This window comes from Trichechus manatus, unplaced genomic scaffold (assembly GCF_000243295.1).
Source record: "Trichechus manatus latirostris isolate Lorelei unplaced genomic scaffold, TriManLat1.0 scaffold00007, whole genome shotgun sequence".
Classification (NCBI taxonomy): domain Eukaryota; kingdom Metazoa; phylum Chordata; class Mammalia; order Sirenia; family Trichechidae; genus Trichechus; species Trichechus manatus.
In genome coordinates, this window is record NW_004443943.1 from 10,162,736 (window position 1) to 10,182,093 (window position 19,358).

At 35.7% G+C, this 19,358-nt stretch overlaps 1 protein-coding gene across 16 annotated transcripts in view; it reads left to right on the top strand.

Annotated features, from left to right (window-relative positions):
• Positions 1-19,358, top strand: part of PCDH15 (protocadherin related 15) — an 803,588-nt gene that overhangs the window by 365,609 nt on the left and 418,621 nt on the right. For all 16 annotated transcript variants that reach the window (XM_004369889.1, XM_004369890.1, XM_023739508.1 and 13 more), the window contains one exon: positions 14,629-14,737. In XM_004369889.1, coding sequence (XP_004369946.1) covers positions 14,629-14,737 — 109 coding nt within the window. The remainder of the gene's footprint in view (positions 1-14,628; positions 14,738-19,358) is intronic.

Genomic DNA, 19,358 nt, shown 5'->3' on the forward strand with positions numbered 1-19,358 from the left:
ATCAAAGACTTAAATATAAAATAAAAAATGATAAAGATCATGGAAGAAAAAATAGGGACAATGCTAGGAGCCCTAATACATGGCATAAACACAATATGAACCATAAGTAACAATGCACAAGCGCCAGAAGAGAGACTAGATAAATGGGAACTCCTAAAAATCAAACACTTATGCTCATCAAAAGACTTCACCAAAAGAGTAAAAAGACAACCTACAGACGGAAAAAGTTTTTGGCTACGACAAATCCGATCACGTCTAATGTCTAAAATCTGCAAGATACTGCAAAACCTCAACAACAAAATAACAAATAACCCAATTAAAAAAATGGGTAAAGGATATAAACAGGCACTTCAGTAAAGAAGACATTCAGGCAGCTAACATATATGTGAGGAAATGTTCATGATCGTTAGCCATTAGAGAAATGCAAACCAAAACTACAATGAGATACGATCTCACCCCAATAAGGCTAGCATTAATCTAAAAGGGACAAAATAATAAATGTCAGAGAGGTTGTAGAGACTGGAACACTTATACACTGCTGGTGGGAATATAAAATGGTACAACCACTTTGGAAAACAATTTGGTACTTCCTTGAAGAGCTAGAAATAGAAGTACCATACGATCCAGCAATCCCACTCCTTGGAATATATCCTAGAGAAATAAAAGGTGTCGCATGAATAGATATATGCACATCCATGTTCATTGCAGCACAGTTCACAATAGCAAAAAGATGGAAACAGCCTAGGTGCTCATCGACAGAAGAATGGATAAACAAATTGTGGTATATACACACAATGGAATACTATGCAATGGTAAAGAACAATGATGAATCTGTGAACTATCTCACAATATGGATGAATCTGGAAGGCGTTATGCTGAGTGAAATTAGTCAGTCACAGAAGGACAGATATTGTATAAGACCACTATTATAAGAACTCAAGAGAAGGTTTAAACACAGAAGAAAATACTATTTGATAGTTACAAGGGTGGGGAGGGAGGGAGAGGGGAATTCACTAACTAGATAGTAGACAAGAATTATCTTAGGTGAAGGTAAGGACAACACACAATACAGGGGAAGTCAGCACAACTGGACTAAAGCAGAAGCTAAGAAGTTTCCTGAACACAGCCAAACACTTCGAGGGACTGAGTAGCAGGGGTGGGGGTCTGGGGATCATTGTTTCAGGGGACATTTAGGTCAATTGGCATAACAAAGTTTATTAAGAAAATGTTCTGCATCCTACTTTGGTGAGTGGTGTCTGAGGTTTTAATAGCTTTTGAGTGGCCATCTAAGATACCTCAATTCGTCCCAACCCACCTGGAATAAAGGAGAATGAAGCACACCAAAGACACAAGGAAAATATTAGCCCAAGAGACAAAAGGACCACATAAATCGGAGACTCCATCAGCCTGAGGCCAGAAGAACTAGATGGTGCCCGGCTACCACCAATGACCCGCCGTCAGGGAACACAACAGAGTCCCTGATGGAGCAGGAGAAGGGTGTGGTGCAGAACTCAAATTCATGTAAAAAGACCAGATTTAATGGTCTGGCTGAGACTAGCAGAACCCCCAAAGACATGGCCCCTGAACTCTCTGTTAGCCCAGAACTAAAACCATTCCCGAAGTTAACACTTTAGACAAGTATTAGACTGGACTATAAAACATACAATAATACTCATAAAGAGTATGCTTCTTAGTTCAAGTAGATTCACTAGACTAAATGGGCAGCTCCTGTCTGGAGGCAGGATTAGAAGGCGGAAAGGGATAGGAGTTGGTTGAATGGACACAGGAAACCCTGAGTGGAAAGGGGGCGTGTGCTGTCACATTATAGGGATTCCAGCTAGGGTCACATAACAATGTGTGTATATATTTTTGTTTGAGAAATTAACTTAACCTGTAAACTTTCACCTAAAGCACAATAAATTAAAAAAAAAAAAGATTTACAGCCTTGGAAGCTTTACAGGGCAGTTCTACTGTGTCCTATTATAGGGTAGCTATAGATTGGAATTGACTCGAAGGCAATGAGTTTGGTTTTGCATTTATCTTCTTTTCAAATACTGTAAGATTATTACATAATTAAAATATAGACCACAGATCTATTTAATGGTGAGTATATTATTTATGGACATTAGAAACACTCAAAATTAATAATTACTATAATTGAAGATAGCATTTAAGTTTGGCTTCAATGACGGAAACATGTGTTTTTATGAGCTCAATTTACCTTTCCAGGGTTATCTCAGAACATATTCTCTCTTGCATTTTTCATTACCAGGGCTAGACATTCTACAGACCGCCCTTTTTTGTTGTTTGTTTTTGTTTTTTTGTTTATTGTGGTTTAAATGAAGTTTACACTTCAAGTTAGTCTCCCATACAAAAATTTATGCATACATTGTTATGTGACCCTAATTGCTCTTCTCCATACTGTGACAGCACACTCCTCCTTTCCACCCCTGATTCCCCATGTCCATTCAACCAGCTCCTAACCCTCTCTGCCTTCCCATCTCACCTCCAGACAGAAGCTGCCCATTTAGTCTCATGTACCTACTTGAGCTAAGAGGCACACTCCTCACAAGTATCACTTTATGTCCCACAGTCCAGTCCAATCCCTGTCAAAGAGTTGGCCTCGGAAATTGTTTTAGTTCTGGGCTGATAGAGAATCTGGGGTCATGCTTTCTGGAGTTCCTCCAGTCTCAGTCAGACCATTAAGTCTGGTCTTCTTATTAGAATTTGAGTTCTGCACCCCACCTTTCTCCTGTTCCATCAGGGACTCTCTGTTGTGTTCCCTGTCAGGGCAGTCATTGGTGGTAGCTGAGCACCATCTAGTTCTTCTGGTCTACAGACCATTTTTGGATGTCTTAGTTTATTTTAAAATTGATTGGCAAGTTCAGTGTATTATTATGTGTATATTACTCAGATGAAGACATCACTCAAATTCTTAGCTGGAGGATGATTGGTATTTAAACAGTGCTTCTGTATCTCAACCAATGCCAGAAGCTTTACTAATCAGTATGCTAAATATACAAAAATGAGTTTTTATTAGGAAAAAAAATAGTGATCTATTGGCTTGTATTATAAATGATAGAAATTAGTGAAAATTGGGGAAATTAAAAATATTTAAGTTATAAGAATTGAATAAAATCAATTTAAAGATGTTGACAACATCAGCTAACAGCAACCCATGCATGGAACAGATGTAAGAATCAAATTAGTCATTTACTATTCTAACTTTAGGGATGATATCAAAGGCTGAATTCTATAACATATGGAACCATGACTCCTATTAGCCAGATGCAAGCTAAGATGATGATACCATCCTACCACTAAAATCTCATTGTTTCCCTTGAGTTTACCTTTTAAGCAAGGTGATGATTTGAACTTCTGTAAGTACAGAGAGCTGAGACTTTCTTAAATCTACAGAACAGGTTTATAAGTCTTTCTTTTGTGCCTCTTTGATAATACATTTTTATTTATTATGTACATATAGCACAATTTGGACTCAAGCTTGCTTTGACAACAAACTGGTAATGAGGTTGCATAGGGAGTAACTAAACCCATTCACATCAAAACTTCTTCAGGGCTTTCTGTTATCTTCTCAGAAGAATACAGAAGTTGTCCATGAACATATTATCTTGTTGTTGTTGTTGTTGTTGTGTGCTGTCAAGTTGATTCCGACTCATAGCAACTCTATAGGACAGAGTAGAACTGCCCCATAGGATTTCCAAGGTGGATTTGAACTGCTGACCTTCTGGTTAGCAGCTTGAGTTCTTAACCACTTCGCCACCAGGGCTCCCATATTAACTTAGATTAGTTCAAAAAAGGGGGCGCTTCTTCAGAAAATCTAATGAATAGTAAGTGTGAATCCCAAATGGAATAGTCTTGGGTTTTATAAGCATAGAACCATACAGTATTCCTGTTGGAGACATTTTTTGTTATTTAATTATTTCTATGATTATTTTCACAATAGAAATCTATAAAAGCAGTAAACCGAACCTGTTGCCTTTGAGTCAATTCCAACTCCTAGTGACCATATAGGACAGAGTAGAACAGCCCCCTGGGGCTTCCAAAGCTGTAATATTTACGGGAGCAGCCTGCCACATCTTTCTCTTGTGAGGTGGCTAGTGGGTTCTAACTGCTGATCTTTTGATCAGCTTTTGATCAGCTGAGAGCTTAACCACTATGCCACTATGGCTCCCTATAAGAACCTATACATAGGTCTAATTTGTTTTAGGAAGTATGTCAGGAAATTTAGCTCTGGCTGTTTAAAAAGCAGTGAAATGCAAACCTGTTATCCTGTGTGCTTTTATGGACACTGATAGGCTGGGTCAGGAGTCAGGAGATATGTCCTCTTCTCAGAGACAAATGAGAGTGCAAAGAAAGCAGCTTTGCTTCCGAGGCAAGGTATAAAGAGCCTTGCTAGTGTTTGGGTGGATTTTTTTGTGTCTCAAAAAATTCAGCTTGATTAGGAAAATTTGGTAAAGTTGTCAGGCAATACACTGAGACTTATATACACAAGTAAGTTATTTTCTCCCCACAAGACAGTAAATCTTGGGATAATTATAGTGGATTGGCCATTCTGCCATAGTAGAGGAACATTTTGATGCTTTCCATAAAGGATGCTTGAACCATGGATGAGCATCTAATTTCTTCAGCATATGTTTCCTCTGTAATCCAGATGGAAAATATAGAAGCACTGAGAAATGAGGGGGACAGAAAAAGAAAAAGGAGCAATAATTATCTTCTTGAACAGAGTCTATTCTCCAAAGAAACAAATCCCTGAATTGATCATCTCATCCCAAGAGCTGTAAAAGTTGTGGTAGTAGCCAACTCTGGAGTGTTTTCTTAGTAATGGGTACTGCAAAGTCTACTTGAAAGTGGTGATCTTCTTACCAGATTGGGTATGTCAGTAGAATAGAAATTGACAAAAAGATATTAAATATCTGCTGTTTGCCAACTTCTGTAAATGATTAAGTGAGTTGAATTGGATTTCACACAAGACGGCTGCTCATACAAGAATTAGAAGGTAGAAGGGAACTAAGAACAGCCTCTAGGAAAGCCAAGATACAGTCAGTAATGAATCTTTTCTTGACACATTTATATAGATTAATACTTAGATTCCAAGTCCCAGAAACCTATCTCAAACTAACTCAGGGGGGAAAAAAGGGATCCTGTTTTACTATAAAGATACTATTTTTCAGGAAATTCAGAGACAGTAATGTACTTGGGACTTAGGAATAACAGGAGCTGAGGATTTGAATACTAGGACTCTATGTCTCTATATCTTTCATTTTATTCTCATCTTTATTATTTTTATTCATTGTTTTTGGATTTACTTTATCTTTTTCAGAAAAATACTTAAATTCTTAGCTCATTTATTTTCAACACTTCAGCTTCCTAATATACATATTAAAAATACTATTCATGCTGTACCCCACAAGTTTTCATATCTCATGCTGTCATCAGTATTCTCTTCTAATTATTTTATAATTCAAGGTTTATTCTTTAATAAATAAAATATTTTTAAATAGTGTATGTTAGCTTCTAAATATATGGGATTGTGTGTGTGGTTTTTTTTTAATTTTACATTGCATTTTGGTCAGTGAAAGTGGTCTGTGCGATATGGATTGTGTTTTATGTTGTTGAGATTATTTTGTTACCTTGTACCTGGTCAATTATAGTAAATGTTCTATATGTATCTGAGTATGTGAATATTTCCCAATTTATGTAAAAGGAAGTTCTTTGGCCTCTGTTCTCTCTGCAAAACTCATGCTTATTTTAAAAAAAATTGTCTCTGGGTTATTACTTGCTTATATATATACTCTTCTCGTGCCTGGGTTCTTTCTGCCATAGAGATTTTGGTGGAAGAATAAAGAATTCCTTGTTATTTATGTTGTTATTTCTAAGGAATAAATATATAATTTTCTATCTGTCTTAACTGCCACTTATCTTTATGAAAAATTACATAAAATATTTAAGAGCTTAATTCTAAACAAAGTACAATCCCCATTATGTGTCAATGTTATTTATTAGTACTGTTAAAAATAACTCAAGATTCAAAGATCACAATCTAGTTGGGATTGAAACCATATTTGAGAATTTACTCTTTCCAGTCTTAAACCTAGATTTTCTCACAAATTCAATAATGGTTGTTCTTGTTAGGTGGCATCCAGTCAGTTCTGACTAATAGCTACACTACGTACAACAGAATGAAATTCTGCTCGTTATGCTTGAGCACATTGTTGCAGCCACCATGTCAATCCATCTCAAGGGTCTTCCTCTTTTGCACAGGTACACTACTTTAGACAAGCATGATGTCCTTCTCTAGGGACTGGTCCCTCCTGATAACATATCCAAAGTATGTGAGATGAAGTTTCGCCATCCTTGCTTCTAATGAGCACCCTGACTGTACTTATTTCAAGACAGATTCGTTCATTCTGCTAGCAGTCCATGATCTATTCAAAATTGTTTGCCAACACCAGAATTCAAAGGCATCAATTTTTCTTCAGTCTTCCTTATTCACTGTCCAGCTTTCACATGCATATGAGGTGATTGAAAATATCATGGCTTGGGTCATGCTCACCTTAGTTCTTAAAGTGACATCTTTGCTTTTCAACACTTTAAAGAGGTCTTTTGCAGCAGATATGCCTAATGCAATATGTTGTTTGATTTCCTAACCACTGCTCCCATGGGTGTTGATTGTGGATAGAAGTAAAATAAAATCCTTGACAACTTCAATCTTTTCTCCATTTATCATGATATTGCTTATTGGTCCAGTTGTGAGGATTTTTACTTTCTTTATGTTGAGGTGTATCCCATACTGAAAGCTGTAGACTTTGATCTTTATCAGTAAGTGCTTCAAGTCCTCTTCACATTCTGCAAGCAAGATTGTGTCATGTGCGTATCACAGATTGTTAATGAGTCTTCCTCCAATCCTGATGCCACATTCTTCTTCATACAGCCCAGTTTCTCAATTATTTGATCAACATACAGGTTAAATGAGTATGGTGAAAGGATACAACCTAGATGCACACATTTCCTGATTTTAAACCAAGCTGTATCCCCTTGTTCTGTTTGAATGACTGCCTCCTGGTCTATGTACAAGTTCCACATGAGCACAATTAAGTGTTCTGAAATTCCCATTCTTCCCCATGTTTTCCATAGTTTGTCATAATCCTCACAGTCGAATGCTTTTGCATAGTCAGTAAAACATAGGTAAATATCTTTCTGGTTTCTCTGCTTTCTGCCAAGATACATCTGACATCAGCAACAATATCCATAGTTCCACGTCCTCTTCTGAAACTGGCTTGAACTTCTGTTGATGTACTGCTGCAACCACTTTTGAATGATCTTCAGCAAAATTTTACTTGTGTGACGTTAATAATATTGTTTGATAATTTCTGTGTTCTCTTGGATCACCTTTCTTTAGAATGGGCACAAATATGGATCTCTTCCAGATAGTTGGCCAGGAAGCTGTCTTCCAAATTTCTTGACATAAATGAGTGAGCACCTTCACTGCTGCATCCATTTGTTGAAATATCTCAATTGGTATTGCATCAATTCCTGGAGTCTTGTTTTTCGCCGTTCCCTTCAGTGTAGCTTGGACTTCTTTCAGTACCATTGCTTCTTAATTATATGCTACCTCCTGAAATGGTTGAACTTTAACCAGTTCTTGTTGGTACAGTGACTCTGTGTATTCTTTCCATCTTCTTTTGATGTTTCCTGAGTTGTTCAATATTTTCTCTGTAGAATCCCTCAATACTGCAACTTGAGGACTTGAATATTGTCTTCAGTTCTTTCAGCTTGAGAAATGCCAAGTATGTTTTTTCCTTTTGGTTATCTATCTCCAGGTCTTTGCACATTTCATTAAAATACTTTACTTCATCTTCTGGAGCCACCCTTTGAAATCTTCTGCTCAGCTCTTTTAATTATTTCTTTCTTTTGCTTTAGCTACTCTACATTCAAGAGCAAGTTTCATAGTCTCTTTTGACATCCATTTTGGTCTTTTCTTTCTTTCAATAATGGTAGCATAAGAAAAAACATTTGTGTTTAAGATAAGTTGCTAGTCTCTATAGGGTAAGGCAATATTTTTGTTCTTTCTATTCTTTTTCTGTTCTCTAATTCATTTATTTTTGCTCTGATCTTTATTATTTCCTTTCTTCTGGTGGCTGTGGGCTTCTTTGCTATTGTCTTTCTAGTTTTTTGAGTTGTAGAGCTAGAGTTTTGATTTTGTCACTTTCTTCTTTTTTGCTGTGTGCATCTATTACTATAAATTAACCTCTGATCACTGCCTTTGGCTGTGTCCCAAAGGTTTTGGTATGAAGTGTTTTCATTCTCATTTGATTCTAGGAATATTCTGATTCCATCTTTTATTTCTTCTATTACCCAGTGGTTTTAAAGCAAGGTGTTACTTAGTTTCCATATATTTAATTTTTTTCCTTGCTTTTCCTGTTATTAATTTATACTTTTATGGCATTGTGATCAGAAAAGATACTTTGTATTATCTAAGTGTTTTGGATTTTGAAGATTGCTGTGTGGCCTAAGATGTGGTCTATTCTTGAGAACATTCCATGTGCACTGGAAAAGAATGTATACTTTGCTGTTGTTGAGTGGAGTGTTCTATATATGTCTGTTTATGTCAGTTTGATTGATTGTGGCCTTTAGATCTTCTGTATCTTTGTTGAGTTTCTTTCTAGATGTTCTGTTCTTTACCAAGAGTGATGTGTTGAAGTCTCCTACTATTTCTGTAGAGCTGTCAATTTCTCTTTTCACAGCTTTCAGAATTCGTTTTATGTATTTTATAGCCATGTTGATGGGTGTGTAGATATTTATTATGGCTGTGTCCTCAGGGTAGATTGCCCCTTTAATTGTTATATAATGTCCTTCCTTGCTGTTGTGATGGATTTTGTTTTAAAGTCTATTTTGTGTGAGATGAATGTTGCCATTCCTGCCCATTTTTTGTTTCTGTTTTCTTGATATATTTTTTTCTGTCCATTGATTTTAATACATTTATGTCTTTGTTGCTAAGGTGTGTCTCTTGTCGATAGCATATTGTTGGGTCCTGTTTTTTTAATCCATTCTGTCACTCTCTGTCTCTTTATGGGTGCATTTAGGCCATTTAAATTCAGTGTGATTATAATAGGAGTGAATTTATTGCTATCCATTTTGCAGTACTTTTTTTGTTGTGGTGCTGATGTTTTCCTTTCTCCTCTTGCTCTCCTATGCTGAATTCCTTTTGTTTGTGGACTTTTTTTTGTTTTTTTTGTGGATTTTGTGTTTACTGAGACTTTATGTTTTTCTTCTTTATTTTGATAAGTTTATTAACTTTCTTTGTGGTTACCTTGAAATTTACCCTGATCTTCCTAAGTTCAAAGCAGTTTTTTATTCTTTGATATCACCTTATCTTCCTCTCCACTTGAAAGATATATATCTAGACCACTTATTCCCTCTTTTATTGTTCTGACGCTGTTGTCATTTACAAATTGACCTCTCTGCTTCTCTGTTGTAAATCTTTTAGTTTTGCTTTATCCTTGAGAGTTCATTACCTCAGTTGGTGTCTGATGCTGTGCTGTGTCCTAAATTCAGGTTCTTGTCTGATGTTGTTTGTTCTCTTATCAAAACTTATTCTTGTAAGTTTGGTTTGGTTTTTACATATTCCCTTAATTTCTGTTTATCTGGAAGCGTCCTAATTTCACCATCATATTTAAGTGAGAGTTTTACAGAATATGTTATTCTTGGTTGGTAGGTTTTTGCTTTCAAGGTTTTATATATGTCATCCTACTACCCTCTTGCCTGCATGGTTTCTGCCGAGTAATCAGAGATTGGTTTTATTGCTTCCTCTTTGTATATGACTTTTTGTTTTTCTCAAGCTGCTCTCCAGATTCTTTCTTTGTCTTTTATTTTGTTGAGTGTGATTATGCTATGTCTTGATGAACTTCTTTTGAGGTCTGTCTTATATGGGGTTCGTTGAGCTTCTTGGATGGTCAGCTTTTCATCTTTCATGATGTTAAGGAATTTTTCTCTTAGCAATTTTTCAGTCTTGTCTGTGTTTTCCATTTTCTCCCCCTGTCTTGGAACTCGGATCACATGCAGATTTTTGCTGTTGATTTTATCCCACTTTGTTCTCAGGTTTTCTTCATTCTTTTCTTTTCTTTGATTTTTACCTCAAACAAGGTGGTATCCAAGGTTTTGTCTTCTATTGCATGGTCTATTTCTAAAATCTTGTTCATCTTTTAGATTTTGAATTACTGTTTTCTTATGATATCTAGCTGTTTATTTATTTTGACATTTTATTCCTGTATTATTTTCCTGAGTTCTTCCATTGCTTTGTCTGTGTTTTCTCTAATTTTGCCTATTTTTTCCTTATTTTCCTTCATCTCTCCTAATCTCTTGAATATTAGTGTTTTGAATTCCCTATCAGGTAGTTCCTGTGCCTTTTCTTCTACCAGAAGGTCATCTGGTGTTTTATCTTGGTCACTTACTGGTGCCATCCTGTCCTTTTTTTTTTTCTTTAAACATGTTTTGATATTGTCTCCTATCTCTGGGACATTCAGGAATTATTTTCTTCATTTATTGATTATTGATTTATTTGTTTCATCCTGGTTTTTTGTTTTATTTGCTTATGTATGTTCAGGAGTGCTGGGCATGTTTTATTACTTGTTTGTGGGCACGCTGCTTCTCATCACCTTGTCCAGGTGGATAGGGCTGGTTGCTCAGCTATGGTGCAGCGGGACAGGTCCAGTGGAGGGGAGGAGAGGGGTGGGTCATTTGCAGCACAAACTGGAACTGGCGGGGTGGAGCTGGGGGGCAGTGTGGGGTGGAGTACAAGGATACACACTGATGCTGCTCATTGGCATGGCACTCGATGTGCAGTGCAGGTAGGCAAGAGGAAAGAGAGAAAAGCAGCAGAGGCCACAAAGAGGGAAGAAGGGTGGGCAGTGCTCTGCCTCTTTCTAATAAGTTATTTAAGACAACTCTAAACCAAAAAAAACCCAAACCCATTGCCGTCAAGTTAATTCTGACTCATTACAAACTTACCAGAAAGAGTGGAACTGCCTCATAGGGTTTCCAAGGAGAGACTGGTGGATTCGAACTGCTGACCTTTTGGTTAGTGGCCAAGCTCTTAACCACTGCTTTACCAGGGTCCCAAGACAACTCTACTTCTCCCTATTTTCTAGAAATGTATTGAAAGACATTTATTTTATTCTGACTTGTGCAACTTATCTATTTATTTATAATATTGAAAACAGTACAGACTATGGTAATGACATATTCAGACAAGACAAAATGACTTTAAGTAACATATCTTTCATCCCACCTATCCTCACTTTCAGGCTTACTCCCTGGAAATACTTACATTTTTCTGTTTCCATTTTAATTATTCTGATGATTACCAATATAATTCTAAACAACATACTCATTTCTCACTCTTCCTTCAATTCTCACTATATTATATTTTTTAACAACCAACTATGAAAGATGAGGAATTAATTAATTAATTAACACTTTTCCCTCCCTCTTCATTTTTTTTGTTTTGTTATTTTTAGTTCTTCTATTGTTTATAAAACTTTAAAGAATAAAATAAAACTCCATTTCTCATTGTAACTACTTTAGATATTAGAGAAAGAGAATTTTAAACTACATGTCTAATTACCCAACTAAAACCTCTTATGTGTTAGTTTGCAGTTCTACAGAAATAGGCAGAGTGAAGGCAATCATCAGGGACACCCTCAAATATCCCAGTCTATTGGCATTTAGTATTCTAATAGAAGAGCTCAGAATCAATTTTTCAAACTTCTAGGTAAGGAAGCCAGTTATTACAAGAAGCTGGAGACTATTTAGGATTCCTTGGTATGTGCTCCTGGGAAGCAGAATGGAACTGCAGAAAATTCTCAGATTTGAAATGACTTCACAGTTTCTTGAGTAGAGCCACACTTTTGGAAAAGCTAGAAGAGATTTAGTAAGTTGAATTGGGACAAAAGTAGCTTAACTGTAAGTGACTTTGGCTGATATAATCAGATTCCATTGTGAAAAGACTCAAAAGAGCTGGTCAACTCTTAATTCCTGTATTCAAACATATGTACTTTGAAAAGCCTCAGATTTTTCCAGTTAATGGAGAAAAACAGGTATTACATAGAAAGTAAACTGACTGTTGGGAGAGAGAGTATGTGTGTGTGTGTGTATGTGTGTGTGTGTGTGTGTGTGTGTTTGAAAGAGAGAAAGAAAGACTGAGGAACAGAGGGAAAGAGAAGGTGGGATTGGTGGGTATGTTGGATTCTGTGAGAAGTACAATACTGATCTGGATTTAATGGAGAAATTTTGTTATTGATGTTTTTATGGGTCATAATCCACACTTAGAAGGCCGCGGTGGTTCAGTGCTAGAATTCTTGCCTTCCCTTTGGGAGACCCAGTTCCATTCTTGGCTAATGCAACTCATGCACATCCACCACTTGTCTGCCAGAGGAGGCTTTCCTGTTGGTCTGATGTTGAATATGTTTCATTGGAGCTTCCAGACTAAGAAGACTAGGAAGAATGCTTTGGCAATCTACTTCCGAAAATCATCCAATGAAAACCCTATGGATCACAATGATGAGGCTAGTGTGGGACCGGGCAGAGTTTATTTACATTGTTCATTGGGTCTCCATTAGTTAAGGGCAAAATCGATGGGAGCTAACAACAACGTTATAGAAGAGAATAGACTGTTAGAATGTTATCTCAGTTAAGTTGCTCCTAGCAATAGCTCTTTATTTTCAGGAAAATAATACTAGCATTTTAGACAACTGAGAGCCTATTTGCAATAATGAACACACAGAGTTCCTAACATGTATGTGACCTCCAAATTATTGATTAATAATCTTTAATTTTTACAGCTTCAATATAAAATTAGATATTGCACATTGTGGTTTAATGGTATTGCTTTATTGTATTTTTAGTGTGCTATCACTATACATTTCTACTGATAATTGACGCATTGAAGCTACTGATTTTGTATAAAAGTATTTGATGTATTTCAAGATTCTATCATTTGATACAAATAATATAAAAGAACATTGTAGTAATTCCTTAGTGTATGAAGTTGTCAGATATTGAACCAGACTTTACTTTCCTTTAGAATTACCACTTACAGATTTGGGCTTAGGTCTGTAAATACTTAAAGCCGTGTTTCTCAGACTGTGTTCCAAGAGTATTAGTTCAAGAGAATGTTAATGAGTGTTTCTGGAAGATGCAAATATTACCCCCTTCTTAGAGAGCCATAGATAAATTAGCATGTGCAGGACTTGCAGTACTGCTAATTGGATTTTTGAAACATTATTTAATACAATGTTTCCCAAACTTATCACTGTGTAGTTCCCCCCACCCCACCCCGGTATAACTATGAAGATCTAGCACTAGAGGCAGTAATCTGTAGTCTCTTGACCTTTAGGCCAAATCCCACCCACAACCTGTTTTTGTAATTAATGTTTTATTGCAACAAGCCATGATGACTTGTTTATATATAGTCTATGGCTGCTTTTGTGCTGTAATGGCAGAGTTGAGTAGCTGCAACTTTAGCAGTTGAGTGCTGCAACTTGAAACCATATAGCTGGCAAAGCCTTAGTACTATCTGGTCCTTCACAGAAAAAAAAAAAAGTTAACCTCAGTAGCAGAAGAGGATACCACTGCACGTTAAATTGGGAAACACTGACTCCAACAAATGTATTATAATTTCTAAATAGAATCTTCTTGCTGATAAAGAGCTCTGGTGGTGCGGTGGTTAAGAGCTCAGCTGCCAACCAAAAGGTCGATGGTTCAAATCCTTGGAAACCCTACGGGGCCGTTCTATTCTGCCCTATAGTGTCGCTATGAGTTGGGATTGACTGGGCGGAATGGATATTTTTGGTTTTAGCTGCATATAACATATAATTGATTCTAATTATATGAGATTTGCAAGGCTGTGACTTTTGTTTCTATTAAGCTAAAGCATTATTTGAAAAATTATTTTAGTATAATTCACTTTTATGAAACTTTTAAAGAATGGATTGTTGTTGTTAACTGTCGTCAAGTTGATTCCAGCTCATGGGTGGCCCCATGTGCAGAATACCACTGTTCCATAGGGTTTTCAAGGTTGTGACTTCTCGGCAAATCACTAGGCCTTTCTTCAGAGGCACCTCTGGGTGGGTTCAAACCATCAACATTTCTGCTAGTAGTCTAGCACTTAACCATATACACCGCCCAGGGACTACTATAGATTGATTAGGAAGGAACAAATATACATATTTTTATAAATCTTCTAAAGCCAAGGAGAAAATCTCTACTTCATGAATGATTTGATACCTTATATATCTTTTAATAATTCCCTAGGGAAGATTCAAAATTTATTGATATCTTTCTTCTTTGCTATTCTTGTAGGAGCAATTCCTGATATAAAGTTTCACCCATGTAATTACTGTGTTTTTTCATTTTGACTTTGAGTACGCCTTTCTCCCTCTTCAGATTCAACATGAAGTAGTTGAAGGTGTTAGATTACAAATCTTCAAACCTGAGTGTAACTACTGGCCCAAATTTTACCTAGTTGTCCAAACTGTAATACATAAGTGTAAATTCTCCATGGGGTATTAATAATGCAGATGAACTAAACTCTGAATTATTTTCCAGGAAGAGCTGAACCCCATCATTGTTACCCCACCTATTGAAGCCATTGATCAGGACCAGAATATCCAGCCACCATCAGATCGGCCAGGCATCCTGTATTCCATCCTTGTTGGTTTGTATTGGTTAACTTTTATCTATCAGTTATCACTCTAGAATCATGTAGAAAAAGAAATTCCTCAAAAAAATTTTACAAACCACATCGTATAACAAAGATTTTCTTCTTGGATGTGATTGATTGCTACTTTTATAGATAAATTAAAAACATTAATTTAAAGATTTTCCCCCCCTCAGAATTAGTTTCAGTGAAATGAGTAATAAGGACAAATGGGAAAACTTTATGGAAGAAGCAAAAGCTTAAAAAAAAAAAGTTCAATCTGCATTTTGGTAGTTTCCCCCATATCACCTTATGAAAATGCCTGTAAGAAGCAAATCTTAAAATCAAATAAAAAACTTAAAATGTTTGCTCTAGTAGTATTTTATATTGGTCGGATACTCTCACATAATTCTGATAATATATGATTGAATTAAATAAGGGCTATTTTGCAGTCTCATAGCAACCCTATAGTCTCTATGAGTCAGAATCGACTCGATAGCAACAGGTTTTGTTTTTTGGTTTTTATTTTGCAGTCATATGGGAGAAGAAGAAGAATCATGATTAGCTCAATGACACATAATACATTATATTGTTGGCTAATTTTCCTTACAGAATTCCACAGAAGCTGTCCTAATCCATCCCTGTGCATATACTGCTAATTGTACCCAAAGCAAAAAATGATGGGGCTCTGATTATATTGCTCTTCTCAAATTGCTTTTGCTAAAATACGGATGTTGCTGATTTGCATAGTTTATAGCCAGCCTCCAGAGAGACAGATGTATGTGAGTGGGACCATACATTTCTTAATGAAGAAGAGGCCACTTTTGAAGGGTGCTTGAAAAGTAACTACAACACAACAATCAACATACATTAGGCAAATTCCAAAATATTATACTGTATCCTATGTATAAAAACAGTTGTCTGTAAAAAAAAATTCAAGTAATTCTCTTTCAGATCTTTGGTCACTAAAGATACACATTTATCATAAACCAGTTGCTGAGATTATACTACTAAAGTGTTGAAAACTTGTAAGAATATAAGCATAAGCCTTTGCTAAGTCTGCATGGGCCTAGGCATAGATAATAGGAAATAGGCATGGTTAATTTTATTAATTGAAGGTTGACTGTCAAACACCGTGCTAGATGCTGTAGATAAAAAGATGAAGAAAAAAAAATGTTTTAGGTTGGAAGAAAGTGGGTCGGTGGCTAGAAAAATGTCAAAAGATAAAATTGAATCTGTAGATCAGTTTGGGGAATATTGCCATTTTAGCAATGTTAAGTCTTTTGATACATGAACATGGGATTTTTTTCCAGTTATTTATTCTTTAATCTCTTTATAATGTCATGTAGTTTTCAGATTATAATGTTTTCATTTTTTAAAATTTCTTCCTATATATTTTATTTTTTGATACTACATGAATGGAATTGTTTTCTTAGTTTGACTTTTTGATTGTTCGTTGTAAGTGTATACAATCGTACAACTTATTTTCATATATTGATCTTCTATCCTGCAAAGTTAATAAACTCAGTTTTTAGTTCTGATAGTTTTTTTTAATGGATTCTTTAGGATTTTCTATATACAAGGTCATATCATCTGTGAGTAGAGATATTTTTACTTCTTTTTCAATCTGGATGACTTTTTTTTTCCTTGTCTAGAACTTCCACTGCAATGTTGAGTGGAAGTAGTGAGAGCGAACATCCTTGTCTTGTTCCTCATCTTTGGTGGAAAGCTTTCAGTTTTTCAGCATTGACTATGTTGTTAGCTGTGTTTTTCGTAGATGCCCTTTATCAGGTTGATGAAGTTACCTCCTATTCCTTGTTTGCTGAGTGTGTTTTATTATGAATGGATGTTGGATTTGTCAAATGCTTTTTCTGGCATATTGAGATGATTCTTTAACTTTTTTATATTTACATTGTGTATTACATTAATTCATTTTTGAATGCTAAACCAACCTTGGAATTTGGGTTAAATCCCACTTGGCAACAGTATATAATACTTTTTTTAAAAATGTGTTTCTAGTTTGTAGTTGAAGATTTCTGCATCTATATTTATAAGAAATATTGGTCTGCTGTTTCCTTTTCTTGCATCATCTTTTCCTGGTCTTAATATCAAATAATACTAGCTTCATATAACATGTTAGGTTTTTTTGGGAGGGAGAGTCTCTGAAGAATTGGTATTAATTCTTGTTTGAATGTTTGTTAGAATTCAGTGGTGAAGTCATCTGGGCATGGGTTTTTTCTTTGTGGCTAGCTTTTTGATTACTTATTTAATCTCTACACTTGGTATGGATCTATTCAGATTGTCTGTTTCTTGTTAAATCAATTTCAGTGGCACAGCGGTTAAGAGCTTGGCTGCTAATCAAAAGATCAGCAGTTCAAATCCACAAGCTCCTCTTTGGAAACTCTATGGGGCAGTTCTACTCTATCCTATCGGGTCGCTGTGAGTCTGAATCGATTCTAGGGCAGCAGTGTTTTTTTTTTTTTGTTTGTTTGTTTGTTTGATTATTTTTTTGTAAGAATTTGTCCATTTCATCTAAGTTATCTGATTTGTTGGCATATAGTTGTTCATTGTATTTCTGTATCATTCTTTTTTTAATTTGTGTAACATTAGTAGTAATGTCCCCTCTTTCATTTCTGATTCTGTAACTTGCATCTTATCTCTTTTTTTCATGGTCAAACTAGCTAAAAATATGTATATCGATTATCTTTAAAAAAAAGTTTTATTTTTTTGTGTCTCTCCATTGTTTTTATTTTGTATTCTCTATTTTATTATTTTCCATTCTAATCTTCATTATCTTCCTCCTTCTGCCTTCTTTAGGTTTAATTTGCTCATCTTTTTCCAGTATCTGAAGATGAAAGGTTAAGTTATTGATTAGAGATTTTTCTTCTTTCTCAAAGTAGACATTTACTTGTTTTATCCATTATTGAAAGTGGAGATATTGAAATCCACAATTCTCATTGTTGAATTGTCTATTTCTTCCTTTATTTCTATCAGTTTTTCCTTTACGTATTTTCCTGTGCTCCTGTTGGGTGCATATATGTATTTACTTATAATTGTAATGTCTGCTTGAGGGTTTGACCACATTATAATTATAGCATACTCTTCTTAACCTCTAGTAACATTTTTTTGTTTTGTTTTAAAGTCTATTTTGTCTGATAGTAGTATAGCCACACTAGCTTTCCTGTGATGGCTGTTTATATAACATATCTTTCTACTATCCATTTATTGTTTCAATTCCAAATGTCCATTTGGTTCTTTTTAAAAATTTCTCTTTATGGATATTCTCTATTTGGTAAGACATCATCACCACACCTTCCTTTGCTTCTTTAGTAAAGTATTCTTTAGTTCTGTTAATGTATTTATAATGGCTACTTTGAGATCTTTTCTGTTAAATCCAACATCTGGTTAATTTCACAGACAGCTCCCATATTTCCATTGTACTCCCCTAGGACGTAGCCTCAAAAAAAGGCAGTTGGGGATAGGATAAGAAACACTGAAATTCTGCTTTTTCCGGGGGAAAGAAAAAAAAAAAGCCCTTACAACTGGGGGAAGAGGGAGCTCTGTGTTCTTGGCTGCAGCTATCTGGAGTGATCTCTGCCTTGCTGAGATGGGAAGGAAGATGAAGGGAGTGGTCCTGTTTCAAATACTTATGGATTTTTTGTTGATTTTCTTGAATAAATATTTCTTAATTTGCTGGTTACCCTTAGGACCATATCTATATGCTTTACTTTTTATCTTATTAAAATAATTTTCACCAATTTCATTGGAGAGCAGGCCAGCAGAGCTCCTCAAGCTCTTATGCCAGGAGTTGATCGAAAATAATCTTTTTTAAAAAACAATCATTAAAAAAAATCAAAACATATCCCTATTGAAGTGTGATTCAGAGGTACTTTTACAAAAAGGCATAAGCTCCAAAATGAAAATAACATCTCAACCTCTCTTCTTTTTCTTTCCCAATATATTACATTTCTCCTGTGTAATTTCTAATTCTGTCTTATCCATTTATGTTGATTCATCCTTTGATATTTCAAATGTACCATAGCCAAACTCTTTAGAGTCTCAGGCTAATCTAAAAAATCCTAAATTGACTGAAAATTGATACAACAAACGAGTTAAATATACCTTCCTTACCATTTTCATTTTCTCTTTCTTGTTGATAGGTGCTGTCGAGTCTGTTCCAACTCATATCAACACTACGTAAAACAGAACAGAACACTGCCCAGTCCTGCACCATCCTCACAATCATTGTTATGCTTAAGCCCATTGTTGTAGCCACTGTGTCAATCCATCTAGTTGAGGGGTTTCCTCTTCTTCGCTGACCCTTTTCTTTACCAAGCAAGATGTCCTTCTCTAGGGACTGGTCCCTCCTGATAACATGTCCAAAGTATGTGAGACAAAGTCTTGCCATCCTTGCTTTTAAGGAGCATTCTGGTAGTACTTCTTCCAAGACAGATTTGTTCCTTCTTTTGACAGTCCATGGTATATTCAATTTTCTTTGCCAATACCATAATTCAAAGTCATCAATTCTTCTTCAGTCTTCCTTACTCATTGTCCAGCCTCTACATGCATATGAAGCAATTGACAACACCATGGCTTGGGTCAGGCGCACCTTAGTCCTCAAAGTGACATCTTTGCTTTT